The sequence below is a fragment of the Eleutherodactylus coqui genome, chromosome 6 (genome assembly GCF_035609145.1).
Source record: "Eleutherodactylus coqui strain aEleCoq1 chromosome 6, aEleCoq1.hap1, whole genome shotgun sequence".
Classification (NCBI taxonomy): domain Eukaryota; kingdom Metazoa; phylum Chordata; class Amphibia; order Anura; family Eleutherodactylidae; genus Eleutherodactylus; species Eleutherodactylus coqui.
The window spans coordinates 143,224,904-143,246,877 of NC_089842.1; the positions used below are offsets into that span (position 1 = coordinate 143,224,904).

At 44.7% G+C, this 21,974-nt stretch overlaps 1 protein-coding gene across 1 annotated transcript; it reads right to left on the reverse strand.

The window, feature by feature from the left end:
* Positions 1-4,185: 4,185 nt before the first annotated feature.
* LOC136631486 (leukocyte immunoglobulin-like receptor subfamily A member 5) lies at positions 4,186-18,783 on the reverse strand (the record flags this gene model as incomplete). The annotated part of the gene is made up of 4 exons (XM_066605787.1): positions 4,186-5,202; positions 12,784-13,080; positions 14,570-14,833; positions 18,759-18,783. Coding segments are annotated over 4 exons (726 nt in total), but the record flags the coding sequence as incomplete, so codon positions are not given.
* Between the last annotated feature and the right edge of the window lie 3,191 nt (positions 18,784-21,974).

The following is a 21,974-nucleotide window of genomic DNA, read 5'->3' on the forward strand; positions in this document are numbered from 1 at the left end:
GATGTAGACACAATTGTCTGGACATTTAGATAAGATATTGTGTTAAAGGGTCCGAGTCCGATCTGGTTGGTCTTTCATCCAATAGTGGATTCACCACTGCATCAGATCTGAGTTACAACACTTACATACGATTTCATTCATGAAGGTTGCAAGACAATCACAGTCATAGTGTTCTTGATTGGTCCAATAGTAAATTTATCACCAAACTATATCTTAGTTTGAGATTTAAGTAGTAGAACACTCATTGAGTTAGCTATGGTGTTACACAACGAGATGTAGTTCCAGTGCTCAAAGTTCAAGATGTAGGTCCGGCACTCGATACTATTTTATTTGGTCATAGAGTGTCGTGGTTCAATTTGTGGTTCGTTCAATTTGTGGTTCAACGCGTTTCCCTGCTATGCGACTAGCAGTTCATCAGGAACCTCATTCAGAACATATGAAGGAATGTGTGAAAGAAAGACCCACCAAGGCAATAATAAGCCGAGTAGGGATCTTTTAGATTAGGACCACTATTAGCTGGCGCATCATCTCTAATAACCAAGATGATATGGTAGCCCACTTTGGGGAGTATCACTGGACAGTGAGTAAAACACAGCTGGGTTAGCATAAACCAGTTGGTCTTTGTAGTTAGAACAGAGAAGTGGTAACCCCCTCTCTCAGTGGGGTCATCTACAGGTTCGTAGAGCCAATGCCACAAATGTGGTCATGCAGTTCACTCAAGAACAGAGCTGCCCCACTGGATAGCTATTATAACTATGGTCCAAATGGGAGATATGGCAGATGAAAAGGCAAATCGCAGTCACGTGAGAGAAAGTGGAGATATACCAGCAGCAGCCCATCCAGGTGATCTATGGAGCTAATGTGCCCCCAGACCCTCCTAGGATGGACAGCTCTTCATGAAAAATACCCCAAGTGGCTGACTATAAAATGATAATGTGCGATTCACCCCTGATGCATAAGGGGTGGTCGCCGTTAGTAACAGAGAAAGTGCGCCAGCAGAAAATAAATAAATAAGAAAATATAATAAAGTCTATGACCCCGATGTTGGCATCTCACCCACCATCAGCATCACAGACTTTATTAAGGAGTTAAAAAAAAGTGTACAATTAAAAACAAATAAATGTAAGTGAACATTTTTTTTGTTGTTTCAAAATGTTTTAGTATTGAAAAAATTAGAATATATACGTAATTGGCATCAAGTTAATTAAAAAATATATCAATCAATATAGCTTTTACTAAAACTGCAGTTATATATGCTGAGTGTATAATGGGATGCTTCTGATTTCCTATTGACTAACACTGTTAACAAGCCCTAGGCCAGCAATAACTAAATATTCTTCATGTAATCTTAATGTAGACAATCATATTAGACCTTGGAAAAGTGTTCTTTCTCTATGTACCGTATATACCGGCGTATAAGACGACTTTTGAACCCCGAAAAATCTGCTCTGCAGTCGGGGGTCGTCTTATGCGCTGGTAATACAAAAAAAAAAAAAGTGTAAAAAAAAAAAATTTTATTACTCACCTCCCACGGCGTCCTGTCGCGCTCCGGCAGGATGTCGCTCGCTCCGGCAGGCTGTCGCTCGCTCCTCGTCCCCGGCGCAGCATAGCTTTCTGAATGCGGGGCTTGAAATCCCCGCTTCCAGAAAGCTAATACACACGCCGGCAGCCATGACAGCATTGAATGGCTGTGATTGGCTAAAGCACACGTGGCTTCAGCCAATCACACTATTCAATGACATCATTGAATGGCTGTGATTGGCTGAAGGCGCACGTGTTAGCAATCACACCCATTCAATGATGTCATTGAATAGTGTGATTGGCTGAAGCCACGTGTGCTTTAGCCAATCACAGCCATTCAATGATGTCATGGCTGCCGGCGTGTGTATTAGCTTTCTGGAAGCGGGGATTTCAAGCCCCACATTCAGAAAGCTATGCTGCGCCGGGGACGAGGAGCGAGCGACAGCCTGCCGGAGCGAGCGACATCCTGCCGGAGCGCGACAGAACGCCGTGGGAGGTGAGTAATAAAATTTTTTTTTTTTTCTCCACTGAATACCGGCGTATAAGGTGACAGTTGGGGGGTCGTCTTATACGCCCCGTCGCCTTATACGCCGGTATATACGGTACATAATTCAAAGTTTTGTCTGACCTGCAAAAGTCAGTGTCTAATTCCAGCCAAAACAATTCAATGTGATTAAGAATGTGTAATATTCTATGAAATTGGCGCAATTTTGCCAATAGTCTGTGAGGGGTATAATGTTGGCAGGTCCACAGATTTACCTTAAAGGATGTATGCCTTGGATTATAAAGCAGATCCTGTTATTCGCTTCCAGCAGTTTTCTCTGTTACCACGTATTCTTACCTTTTTACTTCTTTCTCTCTTTTTATCAGTACTTTTTCTAAATAAACTTTCTTAAAATTCTTGAGTGTGAAAAAAGAAGAAAACAGAAAGACAGCATTCACGTTCCTAATGAACCCCCCACCCCACCCCCTCACAGGTGAAGAACCGTCTCTCTGGTCCCCACCAGTCTAATCCAGATGTTGCAGTGGTCATGTACTGTTCATCGTTCACGGGACCACTCAACCAATGACTAGCCTCAGTGGTCACATGCTGTTTATGCACAGATGCCTTTTGAGGCCATTGATCGGTTGAGCAGTCACATGAGCTATGGGCATGTGAGCACTGCAGTCTCTTCCTGGATCAGGCCATTTGGGAACAGAGTGACAGCGCTGCACAGCGTTAAACATTGGAATGTTGACTATAGTTTTTTTTTGTTCATTTGTTTCCTTTAACCCATTATGTCCCTACTTGCATTTTTTTTTAAACTCAAAAAAATTGCTTTAATGGGGGAAGGTGGGTGTAAAGCTTAAGTCACAGTTGGCTACAAAATGCAAAGCTTTAAGTCCAACCCTAGGTGTCAATTTTAGTAAAAGTATCAAATGTGCCAGCTATTTCAAGCACTGCTTTGACAATACAATTAAACACACTTGTAATCCACTTTGATGTTGTAGTTATTGTCTGAATAGTAGAGATGAGCGAACCTACTCGGACACGCCCCTTTTTCACCCGAATACCGCGATTTTCGAGTACTTCCGTACTCGGGCAAAAGGATTCGGGTGGCGCCGTGGGTGAGTGGGGGGTTGCAGCGGGGAGTGGGGGGGAGAAGGAGAGAGAGGCTCCCCCCTGTTCCCCGCTGCTACCCCCCGCGCCGCCACGCCTCGCCCCGCCCCCCGGCGCCCCCTGAATCTTTTCACCCGAGTACCGAAGTACTCGAAAATCGCGAGCTCGAACGAGTAATTACTCGAAACGAGTACGTTCGCTCATCTCTACTGAATAGTGGAAATCAGCCATAAGACATTTCTGTTCCAGCTTGTAGGAATGATTGCACTTCAACACTTCAGCTTGGCCAATGATGTAATATGGGTAAGAGTGACTACCCACTACTGTTTTTTATTTTTTTGCTGCGAATCCACAGCGGGTTTTTTTCTAACCGTCAATGGGACTTGCTAATGTTAAAATCGCAATGCATAAAAATCGCAATTTAGCGGTAAATTGCGATTTTTGTGTGTTGTGATTTTAACATTAGCAAGTCCCATTGACAGAAAAAAATAAGCTGCGAATTCACAGCAAAAAAAAAACAGTAGTGGGTAGTCACCCTAAGGGCGAGCACCCACTGGCGTTTGCGTTTTCCGCGGGAAAAAAACGCAGCGTTTTCGCCGCGTTCCCCGCGTTTTTTCCGCCCGTTTTCCGCGGCGTTTTTCGCGGCGTTTTCGCGGCTTTTCCATTAATTTCCATGGAGAAAAATAAGGACACATATGCAACTGACAGTTCCTATGTTAAAAACGCAAACGCAATGCAAAAAAACCGCCAGTGGACAGGAACACATGTTATCTCTATGCCTGTGCAGGAAAAACGCAAAACGCAAAACGCAAAACGCAGGTAAAAAAACGCCAGTGGGTGCTCGCCCTAAGGGCGAGCACCCACTGGCGTTTGCGTTCTCCGCGGGAAAAAAACGCAGCGTTTTCGCCGCGTTTCTCGCGTTTTTTCCGCGCGGTTTTCGCGGCGTTTTTCGCGGCGTTTTCGCGGCGTTTTGCGTTAATTTCCATTGACATTCATGGGTGCATTAGGAGAAAAATAAGGACACATATGCAACTGACAGTTCCTATGTTAAAAACGCAAACGCAACGCAAAAAAAACGCCAGTGGACAGGAACACATGTTATCTCTATGCCTGTGCAGGAAAAACGCAAAACGCAGGTAAAAAAACGCCAGTGGGTGGGCGCCCTTATACAGTTAATACCAAGATTTACAAAAAAGTTTTCTTTTTCCATCTTAACATTTTTATAACTATCACTTGTATATGCTATATATGCTGAACAGTACTGGTGTATCTTGTCTCCACCGGAAGTATGGGTGGAGATAAGGATTAGCTGACTTGACAGCCAGGTGATGCCCACAGGTGGTGATTGGCTGCTGGAGGCTGTGACTTTACCTGATGGGCTGGCATCAGCACTCCTGACACTGTAGGTGAGACTCCGGATCTGTGAGTGTGTAGCTCCCTTAACTGCGACCCACACTACTGAGGCTGTCTCACCCATGTGGGCAGCACTGGTAAACCAAAGCAGGTGTCCTGGACTAATGATGCTTAATAATTCAGTGTGCATCAGGAAGTCAGAGAAGCTGGTGCGGCCATCCTTGTTTGTCCAGGACTGAAGGGTCACTTTAAAACCGTAAATGTAAAGCAGCGGGCTCACCACATCAGGGATCTCTCCACTTGCCCAGAGGAGCAGAGATCAAGCATGTGCCCACCTCGAAACATTTCCTGAGGTGGATGCAAAAAAAAGCTATTAAAAGCAGAAACTGCAGGTGATGCCGGTCTAACATTATTTCTGGAATTTCTGAAAATGTAAGCTTTTTTTAAAATAAGTGTGAATACAAAAACTGTTTAGAATTATAGGATGGGTTTGACTATAAACCGTATTTTTTGTGTGCCGCCCCCTTTAACAGCAGTGCAGAAAAATAATGTAACAACCAGGAATTCACATCCGTTTGTGGTTGGACATCAATTATCCTCCGCTGTCCGCTTCTCTCTGTAGCAATATTCTGAGATAACAACTATGATTATTACAAGGAGAGCTCCAGCTACAGAGATGCGGATCGTGTTTCCTCTTGTGTAATCTCTCTGCTTTTCTTCATCAACACCTGTGAATGATAGAAAAAGTCTTCAACCTTTTAGAAGTGCTTATAGAGTTCTCAAGATTCAGCAAATAAGTTAATTTTTATATACTAAAAATTTACACAATTTTCTCATACTTTGTATTCGTTTCTTGGGATTTTTAAGATCTCCTCTAGCTGGTATTTATTTGTTTATTTGAAAAAGCTTATATGAGTATCCATATAAATATCAATTGTCACACAGGTACAAAACAGAGAAACAAGATCCTCCTCACAGTGGCGTCACGCAGAAATCACAACTTTTTTTCTTACTGAGAAACCAGCAGCTGTGATCTGACTGCTGGAGATTACTGAAACACCCAGGGTGCCACCCTTATACATATTCCATAACCTCACTGGAGTGAATGGGAGTTAGAGAAAGAGCAGAGTGTGCTACACTGTTTCCATAAGTTCCGTCCACTTCACTGGGAGTTACAGAAGCAGCATAAGGTGCCAGCTCAGCTGTTTCTGTAACACCCAGCGAGGTGGTCAGGAAACATATCTTAGCCATGATAAATTGAGATGGGAATACCCTTTAAGTTTTTTTACTGTGTAAAAGTGGTAAAACATGAAAACTATATCAATTTGATATCAGCACAATTGTACTTACCTACAGATTACAGTGAACACAACATTATTACTGCACAATGAGCACTGTAAAAACCAAACTCAGAAAACATCCCCAAATTATTTTTGTTACATTTCTGGATACATTATATGTATAAGTTATGACTTTTGGAAGAAGGCAATGAAAAAAGGAGGCGATGCTGCTACTTCATTGCTGACTTCACCATTATATAGAGGCCTCAGACCCGACAGTCCCTGCTGCAGTGTCGGTGTATGAGCCCTCATATATGCACGTGTCGCAGCTGTTCCTAGTGTTCCCGTGTTTGCAGTTTATGCTTTGTCTTCAGTTTGCTCAAGTATTTCCAGCCTGGTCCTGAACTTGCTCACTCCTTGGTTCTGCAGACGATGTGGTGTTATCCAACTTCCTGGCTTCCTGGTGATCAGCCTTGACAGGGTTAATCAGTGCCTAGGTTCCCACGCAGGGACGCCCTTGTCAGGGCAAATTCTCTGCTGTTGATAGACAGTGACTTTCAATCTCCTGCTTTCAGCATACGGCTACATCCTCTGGTCACCTTGCATTCCAAGTCACGCCTTCCAGAGGTGAGCATCTGGGTTTCCAGAGTCGGCTGTCTGCTCTGCAGGTCTGTTCCATCTACTGGTTTGGCGACACAGTGGATCCACATCAAATCCCTAACAGTACACTGCAGCCCTGGATCCCGCTTGCTCTAAACCCACTGGGATTCCAGAACTTTTTCAAGAGTTGTCGCAACAACGACAGAGGCAGGATCAGATCCTGGACTATTTACACAATGTGAGTACGTGTGTCTGCAGTAACTCCTTTGCTGTGACATTGCTGCAAACTCCTGTAGTTGCAGTTGCCACTGCGCCAGGTCCATGATTGGAAGCACCACCTCATTATGAGGGAGACCCAGGACAATGTCGGGGTTTCATAAATCTCTTTGCATCCAAAGTTGCATTTGTTGTGTCCCACCTCTCGGGCCAAGCTCTGGCTTGGATTAATCCTCTCTGGGAGAGGGATGACCCACTTGTAAATGACATCACCCTATTCATTGAGATCTTTGCCAAATTTTTGATGAGCCTGGTGGTCTGTCCTCAGCTGCACCCACCTTGCTGCGGCTTGCTCATAATAAACTCACGGTGGGTCAATACGTGATCCAGTTTCGCACCTGGGCTCCTGAGTTAAGGTGGGATAACGAGACTTTAGTTGCCGCATTCTGGGAGGGACTGAATGGGCGGATCAAGGATGAGTTGGCAGGATGCAGGGTCTCCACTTCTCTAGATGCTGTAATCTCATTAACCATGAGGATAGTTCTACATTTTCAGGAGAGAGCTAGGGAGGTTAAGCAGCAAAACAGTTCTATCTGTCTTGCTCCCCAATCCCAAGGGGGCCCCTTAGCATCACCTCTGGCCTTTCAGCCTAGTGATTCGGAACCCATACAAGTGGATTGGCTAGGGTTGTCTAGGAGGGCGCATGAGCGGAGACTAGAGAGAGGGCTATGCTTATATTGTGGGTCTTCCAGCCATTTAGTGTGTGAATGCCCCCGCAAACCAGGAAACTCCTCCACCTAGGATCAGTTGGAGAGGCTGGTCTTGGTGAGAATCATTCCTCTCCTCAATTAAATCTTCCTAGTACTTTGGTTTTCTTTGACACCTAGGTATCAGTGGGAGCCTTCATCGATTCCGGCACCGAAGGGAATTTTATCCAACAAGCCTTTGTTGATCATCATCAGATTCCCATTCCGTGTCTCGATAGACCTCTGATGGTCGCCACCATCAATGCTAGCGTCCCCCTGAGGCCATCCAATTGACCAAGGAGCCACTACAGTTAAGTATAGATGCCTTGCATTCAGAGAAGATATCACAGTTAGTACCTCCTGGGGCCAAGATTCTACTGTTCTTAAGTCTGCCGTGGCTCCGTGATCAAAACCCACTCCTGGACTGGAAAAAGTGAGAAATGCTAAGTTGATGTGCAGCCTGCCACACCAGATGTATGCACGCACTTCATCTTGTGCGTCTGGCTTCCATAACTCTTCATCTGTCTGAGGCGTATCAGTGTTTTAGAGACATATTTGACAATAAAGAGGCTGAGAGCCTCCCACCACATTGCCCTACAATTGTTCCATTGAACTCATGCCTGGTACCATACCTCCTCGGGGACAAGTTTATTCCTTGTCTCTTACAGAGACACAGGCCATTGCCGAGTATGTGAAAGATAATTATCTGTAGAGAATATCAATATGTTAAATTATAATTTGGCCAAAGGGTTCATTCGAAAGTCCTCTATCCCGGCCGAGGACGGGTTTTTTTTCATAAAGAAGAAAGACAGTGCCTTGCTTCCCCGCATTGACTGCTGAGGGCTCAATTCTATCACTGTGAAAAACAAATACCCACTGCCCTTGATTTCTGAGCTGTTTGATCGTCTGTGGGGCACTCAGATTTTTCCTAAAATCGACTTGAGGGGTGTGTACAATCTGATTTGCATTCACCAGGAGGACGAGTGTAAGATGGCCTTCAATACTCGAGATGGCCACTGTGAATATCTGGTAATGCCATTTGGACTAGTCAATGCCCCGGCCATCTTGCAGGACTTTGTCAATGACATTTTCCATGACCTTCTCCATGTATGCGTTGTGGTGTATTTGGACGACATATTGATATTCTCTACAGATATGCAATCACATCGGAGCCAGGTGCACACGGTTCTGCAGCGATAAGAGAGAATTGCCTATTTGCTAAGATTGATAAGTGTGAGTTTGAGCGCGACTCACTTCCCTTTTTGGGGTATATTGCCTCCAAACAGGGTTTAAAGGTGAACCCTGAGAAGATCTCAGCCATGTTGAATTGGTTCCGCCCGACGGACTCCATGCGATCCAATGATTCTTAGGCTTCGCAAATTATTACAGGCAATTTATTCCACATTTTTCCTCCCTGGCGGCTCCTATTTTCACTCTCAAATGGAAGGAGGCAGATGCCAAAGAATGGACACAGGAGGCAGAATCCGCGTTTCAGGCCCTTAAGTCAGCCTTCTCCTCCGCTTCTGTGTTGCACCGACCAGATGGCAAGAGGCAGTTTTTTCTGGAGGTCAATGTCTCTCCCTCTGGAGCAGGGGCGGTTCTCTTGCAAATAGGTGCGTCTGGTCACAATAGAGTGTGTGGATTCTTTTCCAAGGACTTTTCCACAGCAGAGTGGAATTACTTAATAAGAGACCGAGAGTTGGTGGCTGTCAAGATGGCCTTGGAATTTTGCTGGAGGCAGCCTCTCCTACCATTGTGATTTATACTGACAATAAAAATCTCACATACCTCCAGACCGCTCAGCAGCTTAATCCTCGCCAGGCTCGGTGGTCTTTGTTTTTTGCACGATTCGATTTTGTTTTGTATTTTTGCCCTGCCAGCCGAAATATTAAGGCTGACACACTGTCTAGGGCTTTTAATGATAATGACATGGATCCTGCTAAACTGGTGACCGTGAATCATGTTCGCCTGAGGGATATACCCCAGGGGAAGACCTTTGTACTGGAGGTAAAGAGAAGAGGGGTCTTGTCTTGGGGTCATTGCTCCAAGTTGGCTGGACATTCTGGGTTACGGAAGACCAATGAACTTATTTGCCGACTGTATTGGTGGCTAGCCATTGGGAGGGATATCCTCGAGTTTGTGTCGTCTCCTACCTCATGCGCTCAGAATAACACCCTAAAGACGAGACTCGCAGGTTCCCTGTGTTCATTGCCGATACCAGAGTCTCCATGACAGGATATTGCAATGGACTTTATCACAGATCTGCCCATGCCCCGTGGGTGTACCGTCATTTGGGTGGTAGTGGACCGGTTTTCTAAAATGGCTCATTTTGTGCCTCTGCATGGCTTGTCTACCGCCGTTCAACCGGCCGAGAGATTTATCGAACATATATTTTGCCTTCATGGTTTCCCCAAGCACATTGTGTCAGATAGGGGGGTAGAATTTACCTCTAAGTTTTGGCAAGCTCTCTGTAAACCGGTAAACATAACTTTCGGCCATGGCGGCAGAGAGTTTTGCCAGAATATGGCAGGAGACCAAGGTGAATCTTGAAAGATCAGTTGCTGCCATGAAAAAGTTTGCTAATCACAGCTGTGGTCCTTCCTTGCAGTTTGCACCAGATTGAGGATACCATCTTATAAGCTCGCTCCACACTTTTTGGGTCCTTTTGAGGTTCTAGGGAGGATTAATTCTGTTTGTTGCAAACTAAGACTTACCCCCTGACTCCGCATCCCCAGCTCCTTTCATGTCTCTCTGCTCAAACCCTTGGTACTTAATAGGTTTTTCAAACAATCCAGACCAGTATCCGCTCAGATTCATTTTGAGGACACCTTTGAGGCTAAAAATATTCTTGATGTCAAGAGGGTTAAGAATAAGTCCTTTTTTCTTGTGGATTGGAAGGGTTATAGGCCTGAGGAGAGGACATGGAAGCCCTCTGAGAACATCAATGCCCCTCGACTCATTCGAGTTTTCATGCAGAGAGCCGACAGGAGGGGAGGAGGGCTTAGAGAGGGGGTACTGTTAGGTTTGGCAGACATGGCGTCATGCTCTGAATCTGTGATTGACTTTTTTTCAAGAACTGTCATGGTTTAATTGGTTCTGCCTCTTTCACCCAGCTGCAGATTGTTGGTCATCTCTTCACCATTATATAGAGGCCTCAGACCTGACAGTCCCTGCTGCAGTGTTGGTGTATGAGCCCTCATATATGCACGTGTCGCAGCTGCTCCTGTTTCTTCCTGTGTTTGCAGTTTATGCTTTGTCTTCAATTTGCTCAAGTACTTCCAGCCTGGTCCCGAACTTGCTCACTCCTTGGTTCTGCAGACAGCGTGGTGTTATCCAACTTCCTGGCTTCCCGGTAATCAGTCCTGACAGGGTTAATCAGCGCCTAAGTTCCCGTGCAAGGATGCTCTGGTCAGGGCGAATTCTCTGCTGTTTATAGAGAGGAATTTTCCATCTCCTGCTTCAAGCATAGGGCTAGATCCTCTGGTCACCTTGCATTCTAAGTCATGGTTTCTAGCGGTGAGCATCTAGGTTTCCTGAGTCGGCTGTCTGCCCTGCCGGTCTGTTCCATCTACTGGTTAGGTGACACAGCGGATCCACATCAAATCCCTAACAGAAGGTGATGAGGAGAAAGCAAATCTATTAAATAGCTTTTTCTCCAATCTATTCACAGAGGGAAATGAAATATAAGATGATACAGTAAACTTTCCAAAAAATTACACCAGTTTACCCCTAGAAGAAGTACAGAGCTGCCCTAAAAAGATTAAAATAGGCAAATTGCTGGATTCTGATGGCATACACGCCTGGGTTTTAAGGGAATTAAGTAGTTTAATAGACCGTTGTTTCTTATATTTAAGGACTCTTTAGTGATGGAGTCTGTTCCACTAGATTGGCGCATAGCCAATGCTGTTCCAATAGTCAAAAAGGGGTCAAAAACTGAATCTGGAAACTAGGGGCCAGTAGATCTTACTTCTATTGTGGCTAAAATGTTGAAGGGTTTCTAAGAGATTAAATTCTGGTGTACCTCAAGGAAAATAGCTGTATAACTTCATATCTGCATAGGTTTATGAGGGGTCTATGGCAACAAAAGACCCCTCCTTATATACGCCTCTGGTTTCAGAAAATTCAAGCAATATATCTAATGAAGGATCAGATAGTCTCTCTTCGGGGATATTAAGACAAATTTTTATGATCTTGGCACTACTGGTTTTGTTTTGAGGACTCCCAATATTATCTGTCTTTTATGTCATGATGGGGAGGTTTCCCCCTTTATGTTTTGTTTTTTTCTACATTTCAGTTAACTTCCACATCACTACCCGCTCTCTCTCTCTCTCTCTCTCTCTCTCTCTCTCTCCCTCTCCTCTTATTTCAGGCTCTTTCTATTCTTCTACCTAAAGCTCACTCTTTCATCAGCTACTTAAGACAGTGCTTTGACAAATTACCTGGTGTGATATAATTGATATACTTTTCTCTACAACTTTCAAGATCTCTATAATTCGCCAATGTCTTATCCTTGTTCAGAAGGACCGTGACAAAACAACCTACTGCACTGTCTAATCACAGTTTAGCATTCTTTTTATATGTTTTCTTGGATACCAGTATTCTTACTCTTTCAGAATTGTAACCTATTTCGCAATAAAAATAATTTAAAAAAAAAGAAAGCTGATATAGTCTCCTTTAAAAAAATTGTTGCAGCCTACATTGGGCAAGGGTCATTGCAAGGGTTCAAGTATAATGGAGCAGCCCATATCCAGCAGGATGGATGCTGCCATTGTTTGTAAATGTGTTAATGTCCCCTGGACTAAATAGGAATAAAATCCCGGGCTATGGTGGGGGCCATTGACATTATCGGACTACCTGTAAGGGTTCGTAGTGTGACCGTACAGTATTAGTTATGGCACCATTGTTTAATGCAAGGCCTTGTGCAGTTAGATGATAGGATGGTGTAATGTTAAATGTGTAGGATGTAATATGTGATGTTTATGCCTGTTGTATTTGTGCAGCAATGCAACAGACATATATTAGCATTGTGTACTTAGAGTCCTACGTGACGCACTGAGAGAGCTACGGACAGCAACATATTGTAGTTGTTCTAAGGGGCGGGGAGACCTCTGTAGCTATGACATTAGTGACTTTGGGCGTCCAGTGAGTGAAGGTTGCATCTCCTATGGAGCATGAAAGGTCAGGCTATAAGGGTTGGACATTGCAGTGAAATTGGTATCAGGGAGAAATGGAGAAGGCCCATGACTTAGGTGTCTTGCTGCCACCACCCGAAAGGCAATATGTTAATTCCAAATATTGGTAATGTTATTTTGGGTTTCAGTGAATATTCATTTACTGTCACTTTAAGTGAATATCCCAGTACAGAAAGTTATGATGTAAGGCTCAAGTACATGTACCTCCTGGAGCGTAAAAAATGTTTTGATTAGGTCATCAGTCATCATGTACCTTCCACCTCTTATATACTTACCCTTACATTCTGCAGCTGTCACTTCATCACTGAAAGGTGCTTCAATCAATTGGTTAGGTTCTTCCTTTACTTCTATTACATAAGAACAGCTGTACGCTTTTGAGGGGTTAGAGACTTTAAAAGTCACTTGTGGAGGACTTTTCTTAACATTGAAATCTTTTAACTGCACCCTTCCTGAATACAGATGAAAGCGCTTAACTCTGCACCCCTCTGGAGGATCGGGGGCGCTGCAGGTTATAAGGAACCGCGTGTCTCCTGAATTATCTTGTACACATGAGATACTCGGTTTCTGTGGATCTGCAAGACATACAGAGTTCTTGAGATATAATATATCCGGTCAGCTCCAAATTATAAATTATGAAGACAAACAGGGAAATCCATTTAGTTTAGTAATTTATGGACTTGAAATCCTCATTATGTGATAAAACCATGCTGGATAAGCGGGAATGTTATGTGATATTCCAGCACTTTGCAGCTCCATAGTCAGTGCTCCTGAGTGACCTTCACACAGGATGGAGTATTCTGGACTATACCCTCCTGCGGAAAATTCAGCCCCAAAATCCACACTAATAATGTGCAAGTTTTAGTGCTAAATTGAAAACAGCAGAATTCTGCAATTCCAACATCAAAATCGGCAGTTAGAAGTTCAGATTTTGTTGCAGAATTCAGGGACGCCATGGAAGCTTCTGGTTCTGTCTGAATTCTGTTTTTTGCAATTTAGAAGGCACCCTAGGAGGACACACAGGCCGCACACTAAAACGCAGCCTCAGCTGTGTGGTAACAATGTGATGTAAACCCAGCATAACTCTGTCTGCTAAAAAAATCCTCCGCTCCTAGCCGAACACCAGTGACTCTGCTGTATTCTGGTCTCTGCTTTGTGTCCATAATAAGGTGTGTCCCGGCTGCCTGCAGGTCTCCTGAGCTGAACTCCAACCATCATAGTAATGTACAGTGCTTGGAGTTTGGGTCAGGAGACCCGCTATCAGTCCAGGATGCACTTCTTTATTACGGACACTAAATGGCGTACAAAATATGTCAGTGTGTCACCAGCCTTATCGTCTCACAGGAATATGCTAAAACTACAACTCCCAGCTTGTCCGGAATATCTGGAACTGTCAGGACACACTGGAAGTTCTAGTTCTATCAAAATCTCAACAGATGAAGGACCTACAGGTTGACAGAACTACAACTCTCAGCATGCCCTGACACTTGCAGACTGATGGCATGCTGAGAGTTGTAATGGGTTGAACACCCTCACCATCAGTATTTTACCCACTAATCATCCCTTCTCTACTGCCATTATCCCCCTTCACTCCCCTCTACCCCTATATGTGATGCTGGAGGTGGAAGAGCTGCTCTCTTACCTCCGCTGCAGACTGCCCGTGTATTACATGATGAAGGACCTGCCATGGTCATGTGATTGCGATGTTCTCACAGCTTCTTCATTTAATGTACCTCGGTAACTGCAATGTGGAGGTTGGGGACGGGTGGAACATGGCTCCTGCCGCCTTGGACTGCAGGATTTGGGACGGTTGGGAGGCCCATTAGTTTAGTAGTGTCAGGCATGAAAGGGTTAATAAATGTATTTCAGCCAAATCTACATTCTATTTATTATCTGTAGGTTTTTTTTTCTTAGAATTTTGTGTTCCCAGCAGATTTTTTCGTGTAAACCCCTCTTTCTGTTATATTTGTAATATAATAAGAATATGTCAGGCCTGACACAATTGTAACGCTGGATACTGATTACTACATACAGCGTCACCTGTGCATTATAACATCTACTCACCTATTACTTGTAATGTAAGGGGATCACTCCACTCACTCCACCAGTCACCAGAATACTGTACACAGTTATAAGCAGAATTGTCCTCCTGCACATCTGTCACAGTAAAGTCATATTCATACACATCTCTGGCTTTGGAGTTAGAATAATCAGTGTCTGTTCTATATAGACGAAATCTTCCCTGATTATAAGGACTTGAACACCTGATTGTTACACTGTCCCCCTTCTTCACTACTTTACTGGGAAAGGCTTGAATTTCTGCTTTATGTCCTGCCAAAAATAAATAAAGTGATGTTATTGTACAGAAATGTTATTTATGTCTTCTTCTCATTACATAAATTACTTAACCCCTTAGTGACACGGAATATTTCAGGTTTTCATTATGGAGCATTTTTATATTTGTGCATCGCCACATTCTCATAGCCAGAACTTTTCTTCTCCCCCCACTGTAGTTGTATGGGTCACCAGGATTATGTCACAAAGGTAAAGGATGTTTAATTACAGTATGCACTTTTGCACAATAACAGCATGCGCTATAGAAAGAAATCTATTTCTATGATCTTGCATATCGGGAGCCATAGCAATTTTATTCTTCCATTGACTTACCAGTATGACAGGTTGATTTTTGCAGGCCAGGTTACAGTTTTCAGTAGCACCCTTTTGAAGTGTATATATTACCTTTTAGCAGGGGTGTAGATACAGGCTCATGGGCCTGGGGGGAAAAGTTCAGCCCCCGCCCCTCTCCCCGCCCACATTTATTTTTTACGCCGTTCATATTGGGGAATAATGCACATAATGTTTTCATAGTGCAGGTCATTACAAATGTGGCCATAGCTAATATGACTCTTTTTAATTTGTTCTATAATTGGGGTTTTGTAGAAAAAGCGTGTTTTTATTTTGTTTTATTCTGTTTTTGTAAATTAATCTTTACTTAATTATTCATAAAAATGATTAATTTAATTTTTCCTAATACATGTGTTTGTTCCTCAAGAGGACTTTAAGATACAGTGTAGTATACTTTTGACAGCTCATATAATAGAACCTGCAGGAGGCAGAGTCAAAAAGACTGGCTTGTATGACAGACCTGAAGGGCTTCATCAGGCCTTTGGTTGCCATGACAACCCATCAGTGACATGGGGAGACCCGTCCTTCTGTCAACCACTTACATGCCTTATTTTGCTATGCATATTGATCCTGGCTGTTAGAGCAGGAGCCCAGTTGTCAGTTGACCCCTAGTCTTTCTGGCACATGATTCTTGCGCTGACCTTACGCTAGGCTGCCATGTTTGCATTGAGGTGATTGAGACAGGTGGCCTCAGTAGTTCAGTTGAGCATTGAGACCTCTGGTGGATAAAGTATGTGAGATATGTCTAACTAAGGGGTATGTGTCCAGTATATTACGCGTGTGAAATGAACAGTGGACTGCTCTATTTTGTTGAAATTTGCACACCAAAGAGCCCCATAAAGCAAAACACTGGCATACCCAGGATCACTAGCACCTCGGTAGGCTAATTAGCCATTTAAATCAGAGCACGGTATTTGCTCAGGCACGTGTGCAAAATACACTTGTTCTGTGCGCAAAATAATTTCGCAGGAACAAGCGTATTGCAGAATATACTTATCTGAAGCTGCCCTCAGGGACATTCTGTTCTTAAAGTGAAGACATAAGCAGTTTTAAGGGCACCTGTTGTGTTTTGTCCACCAGGTAGGGTCTGATAACAATGTGACCTGCTAGTCCTCCTACTGGAGGTTACCATGTGATCTGCTGTATGCACAGTTGTGCACGCTTATTTACACGCTTATGCGCAACACATTTGCGCTGTGAAGAAGGTGCTTTTGCGTGTGCTTGCACATTTTACTGTACTTTTTTGCAGTGCAGGGCTGGTTCACAGAGGCGCAGGGCATACCCACACCCTGATTTAATAGGCTATTTAGCCTAATGAGTTCCAGATGTATTCTTTTCCCTGCAGTTTTGCTCAGTTTTTTTGCGCGTAATGTTGCATATTGCGTGTACGTTTGCACACACCTGTATAGACTTCTATGGAGTCTTTTAGTGCACAAATGCACAAAAAAATAAAGCATGTTCTTTTTTTTCTATTTCAAAAAAAGGAATGTGAATGAACTCCTTGAAATCTATGGATTCTATTCTAATAATCTTTATTTGCATAGCACCAACGTATTCCACAGCGCTTTCGAAGCACATGAGGAACACAAACAATACACAATTTACAGAAATTACAAGAGTTACATGTGGTATTCAATTTAGAAACAATGGGGGTTGGGTGATACGGAAGGTACAGGGGCAGGTGGTGTAGCAAGGGGGTACACAGCAATGCAACGATAACATTTAATTTACAGTTTTTAGGATACAAACGGGGTGGGGGTAGTAAAGGAGGTACGGGGCAGGAAGTATACACGATAGGCAAAAGTAGAAAGCCATAAGTGAGAGGCAGGGGGCATATTGTGGGGGTGGAGGATTAGTTCAGGAGGTTTGGTATGCTACTTTGAAGAGGTGCGTCTTTAAGGCGGGTCTGAAGTTCCGTGCATCTGGAATTGTCTGGATGTTTTGGGGTAGAGTTTTCCAGAGGATCGGTGCTGCTCTAGAGAAGTCCTGGAAACGAGCATGCGAGGTTCGTATCAGAGCGGTGTTTAGTCTGAGTATATGTGCAGATTGGAGTGCACGGGATGGGGGATGTATAGACGGGAGAGAAGCGATGTATGGTGGCGCAGTGCCACGCATTGTGGGTGAGAGTGATGAGTTTGAATTGAGTTCTGTAGTGTATGGGCAGCCAGTGCAGTGACTGGCATAGTGCAGAGGCGTCTGAGAAGCGGCTGGATAGGAAGATGAGTCTAGCTGCCAAATTTAGTACGGATTGGAGAGGGGAAAGTTTGGTGCGGGATAGGCCAATGAGCAGGGAGTTCCAGTAGTCAAGTCGGGAATGGATAAGGGGGAGAACAACTAGTGTCTTTAGCGCGTTTGTGGTGAGGAACCGCCAGATTTTAGCAATATTCCTGAGGTGCAGGTGGCACGTTCAGACCAGAGATTAAATAGGGGGGTTAAAGGAGAGTTCCAAATCCAGTGTGATCCCAAGTCAACGGGCATGCTATCTGGGGGTTATGATGGTGCCAGATACAGATATGGAGATGTTGGGGGGAGGTCGGCTGGTTGAGAAAAGACAAGGAGGTCAGGTGTTAGAGACAGCACACAGACAGTCGGTGATGTTTTGGAGGAAAGGTGCAGAGACGTCGTGGGAAGAGGTGTATAACTGAGTATCATCAGCGTAGAGTTGGTATTGGAGGCTGAATCCGCAGATGGTTTGTCCGATTGGGGCTGTGTAGATAGAGAAGAGAAGGAGGCCAAGGACCGAGCCCTGGGAGACCCCAACAGCAAGGGGGATCTGAGAGGAGATAGAGCCAGTGAAGGAGACGCTAAAAGGGCAGTCAGAGAGGTAGGAGGAGAAACAGGAGAGAGCAGTATTCTTTAGGCCGATGGAGCAAAGCATAGAAAGGAGGAGGTCATGATCAACCATCCATAAATAGATAATGAAGCAGCACTGCGGGGAAGAAAAGGTTCTTTACGATGTCATCAGATGAATAAAATCTCCATTTTTATTTTTGAAACATCCATAAAAGGTAGAATGCAACGTTTCGGCCGACACAGCAGCCTTTGTCAAGCTAATCAGTACAGAGCAAGCCACAGATATATATACAAACCCCAGCCCAGTCCAAACGGATACCTTTTGTCTTGGCCTTTGGCCCGATGAGTGGCCGTGTCTCCAATATACTGAGGAAGCATTGGCCCATTTTGGGCAGATGTTATCCGGAAGTTGAGGAGGTCCAGAATCCTCCTTTGATGAGCTACAAACGGGGCTCTAACATTAAAGACCTAGTTGAAAAATACCAACTACTCCAATACAAAGAGAAAAAAACTGATGCCTGTCTCTAGTAGTGACCTACAATTCACAGCTAGAGGTACTATGGAAGACTGCAAAGAAACTCCACCATACGCTAAACAAGGATAACCGTCTGAAAACCATATTCCTGGACCCTCCGCTTCTGTGTTACAGGCAACCTCCAAATTTGAGGAACTGTATAATCAGGAGTGCATTGCCCTCTGACACAGAAAAAGGAACTTATCCCTGTAATGTAAGGAGCTGCAAGACCTGCTCACATATACTGACTGCAGACAGGATACAAATCTCCAACACACAGCAGGACTATAAGATCCCAGGTTGTGTACCTGATCATGTGCATTAAATGTCCTGTTGGGGGGCCTTATATTGGGGAAACAAGACAAAAACTGAGAGCCAGGATGTGATCTCATCGCCACTCAATTACAGAGGGAAAGACTGAACTACCTGTGGCAAAACATTTTTGTGGTCAGGGACACAGCATAGAGCAGATGAGAGTTATTATACTGAAGGGCAATTTCAAGTTGCAGCATCACAGAAGAATTTGGGAGTACAAATTTATGGTCATGTTTGATACTCTCAAGAATGGATTGAACCTCAGCCTGGGATTCTTGCATAAGTGGAAAATATGAAAGGTCTGAAGGAGGTCAAGAGGGATGTCCTCCGAAATAAAAATATTTATTTCACTTTTTTAGTTTTTTCCTTTTGCTTTAAAACTTCACAAAAATTCAGAACTTGACTTTTAATAACGTTGCTATCCACGAGGTGGTGCTGCATCTTTTTCCATGTGCAGATTGAAGGAGAGCTAAGACACATCATAAAACTGTCCTGAGCTCAGTGGACTGATTTACGATGTATGTCTCCACTCCGTTTGTTTGTTGTTATAAGTGATGAGTGAAAAACAGTCCCAAATTTCTGTGAGTGAACATTTATTTAGATCAAGAGGAATGTGTTCTCCTCCCCTCTGCATCTGTATGTTATAATTATGTGCCATTCAAACTAGTTTCATTCATTAGCCTGACAAAGGGGGCAATAGCCCCGAAAGCTTGCTTGCTGTAACATCATGCATTTTTGTTAGCCATTAAAAGGTATCATATCTACAAGATTCCTTGTTTTCTCGCTCTGAGAACAATCACCTATAATCTATAACACAGACAATCCCTTTAAAATCATCAGTCCTCTTCAGGCCTCATGAGAATCTATCAATTTCTCTCTCCTTTAACCCTTTCCAATCCCTTTATTTTTTCTCACCCATTCTCCCCAGCTCCAAATAAATTGGAGCTGGGGAGAATGGGTGAGAAAAAATACATTTTCCCTGCACCCTCCTGATCTGACAGAGTTCAGGAGGGTGCACGGAGGGACCTGCTTACCTGTCCGGCTTCTTCCGCATTCTCCTTCTGCCTCCCGGCTCGGCGATCATGTGACAGCTGGGGTCAGGTGACACCTGGCGGTCACATGATCGCCGGGCCGGGAGACAGAAGGAGAATGCACAAGACGCCGGTCAGGTAAGCAGGTCCTTCCACGGTGCAGGCTCCCGGCTCGGCGTTCATGTGACCGCCGGGGTCAGGTAACACCGGCTGTCACATGATCGCCGGCCGTAATCTCTGCATTACATAGCGCTATTGAGCGCTATGTAATGTGTAAAGGAGTGGGCAGAAAGGGTTAAAAACCCTTTCTGCCTTCTCCTCGGGGGTCCTCGATGAGGACCAGTGCAGGAGTGCATCTGCACCTGATGTGCCTGACGATCGGGTGCAGATCCACTCCTGCACTGCAGTGTCGAGCCTGCGCACACATCGGAGCTGTGGAGGGAAATTATGATGTTGGACTGGAAAGGGTTAAGATTAGAGATGAGTGAGCGTACTCGTCCGAGCTTGATACTCGTTCGAGTATTAGCGTGTTCGAGATGCTCGTTACTCATGACGAGTACCACGCGATGTTCGAGTTACTTTCATTTTCATCTCTGAGACGTTAGCGCGCTTTTCTGGCCAATAGAAAAACAGGGAAGGCATTACAACTTCCCCCTGCGACGTTCAAGCCCTATACCACCCCCCTGCAGTGAGTGGCTGGCAAGATCAGGTGTCACCCGAGTATATAAATCGGCCCCTCCCGCGGCTCGCCACAGATGCGTTCTGACATAGAGCAGGGAAAGTGCTGTTGGTGCCGGAGCTGCTATAGGGAGAGTGTTAGGAGTATTTTAGGCTTCAAGAACCCCAACAGTCCTTCTTAGGGCCACATCTAACCGTGTGCAGTACTGTGGAGGCTGCTTTTTGCAGTGTTGCACATTTTTTTTTTTTTGTATATCGGCGGTGCAGAGCATTGCGCCCTGCAGTAATTATTCATACTCCAGGGCCAGAAGTGGTGGTTATGCAGGGACAGAAGACATATTTATTGAATATAGGCAGTGGGCCTTAGCAAAAACATTTGTGGAAAAAGATCTATTCAGGCTGCCTGTGACTGTCCTCAGTGTACTGGGTCTGTGCTGGGTGTAGTTGTCCTCCTAATTCATACGCAGCCAGCTAAGTGTTACAGCAGGCTTGCGCAAAATTATTTCCTGGCTCTGTGTTGCCTCTTACATCACCGCTGTATTCCTGTCCACAGTGCAACAGAGTGCAGTTATTTGACATACTCCAGGGCCAGTAGTGGTGACGCAGAGAGAGAAGACATATACAGTGTATATAGGCAGTGGGCCTTAGCAAAAACATTTGTGGAAAAAAATCTATTTGGGCTGCCTGTGACTGTCCTCAGTGTTCTGGGTCTGTGCTGGGTGTAGTTGTCCTCCTAATTCATACGCAGCCAGATAAGTGTTACAGCAGGCTTGCGCAAAATTATTTCCTGGCTCTGTGTTGCCTTTTACATCACCGCTGTATTCCTGTCCACAGTGCAAGAGAGTGCAGTTATTTGACATACTCCAGGGCCAGTAATGGTGACGCAGAGAGAGAAGACATATACAGTGTATATAGGCAGTGGGCCTTAGCAAAAACATTTGTGGAAGAAATCTATTTGGGCTGCCTGTGACTGTTCTCAGTGTACTGGGTCTGTGCTGGGTGTAGTTGTCCTCCTAATTCATACGCAGCAAGCTAAGTGTTACAGCAAGCTTGCGCAAAATTATTTCCTGTAGTTCCGTAAGCGAAGTCAGCCTCCAACCACAGGCCAATAAGCGGCACATTTAATTACAGCGTTCTGTTTCGGCACTACTGGTAATACACCATGCTGAGGGGTAGGGGTAGGCCTATAGGACGTGGACGTGGGCGAGGATGCGGACGCGGAGGCCCAAGTCAGGGTGTGGGCACAGGCCGAGCCAGTGCGGTGGCCAGGGGTAGAGGCAGGGCCAGACCGAATAATCCACCAACTGTTTCCCAAAGCGCCCCCTCACGCCATGCCACCCTGCAGAGGTCAAGGTGCTCTACGGTGTGGCAGTTTTTCACAGAGACGCCTGACGACCGACGAACAGTGGTGTGCAACCTTTGTCGCGCCAAGATCAGCTGGGGAGGCACCACC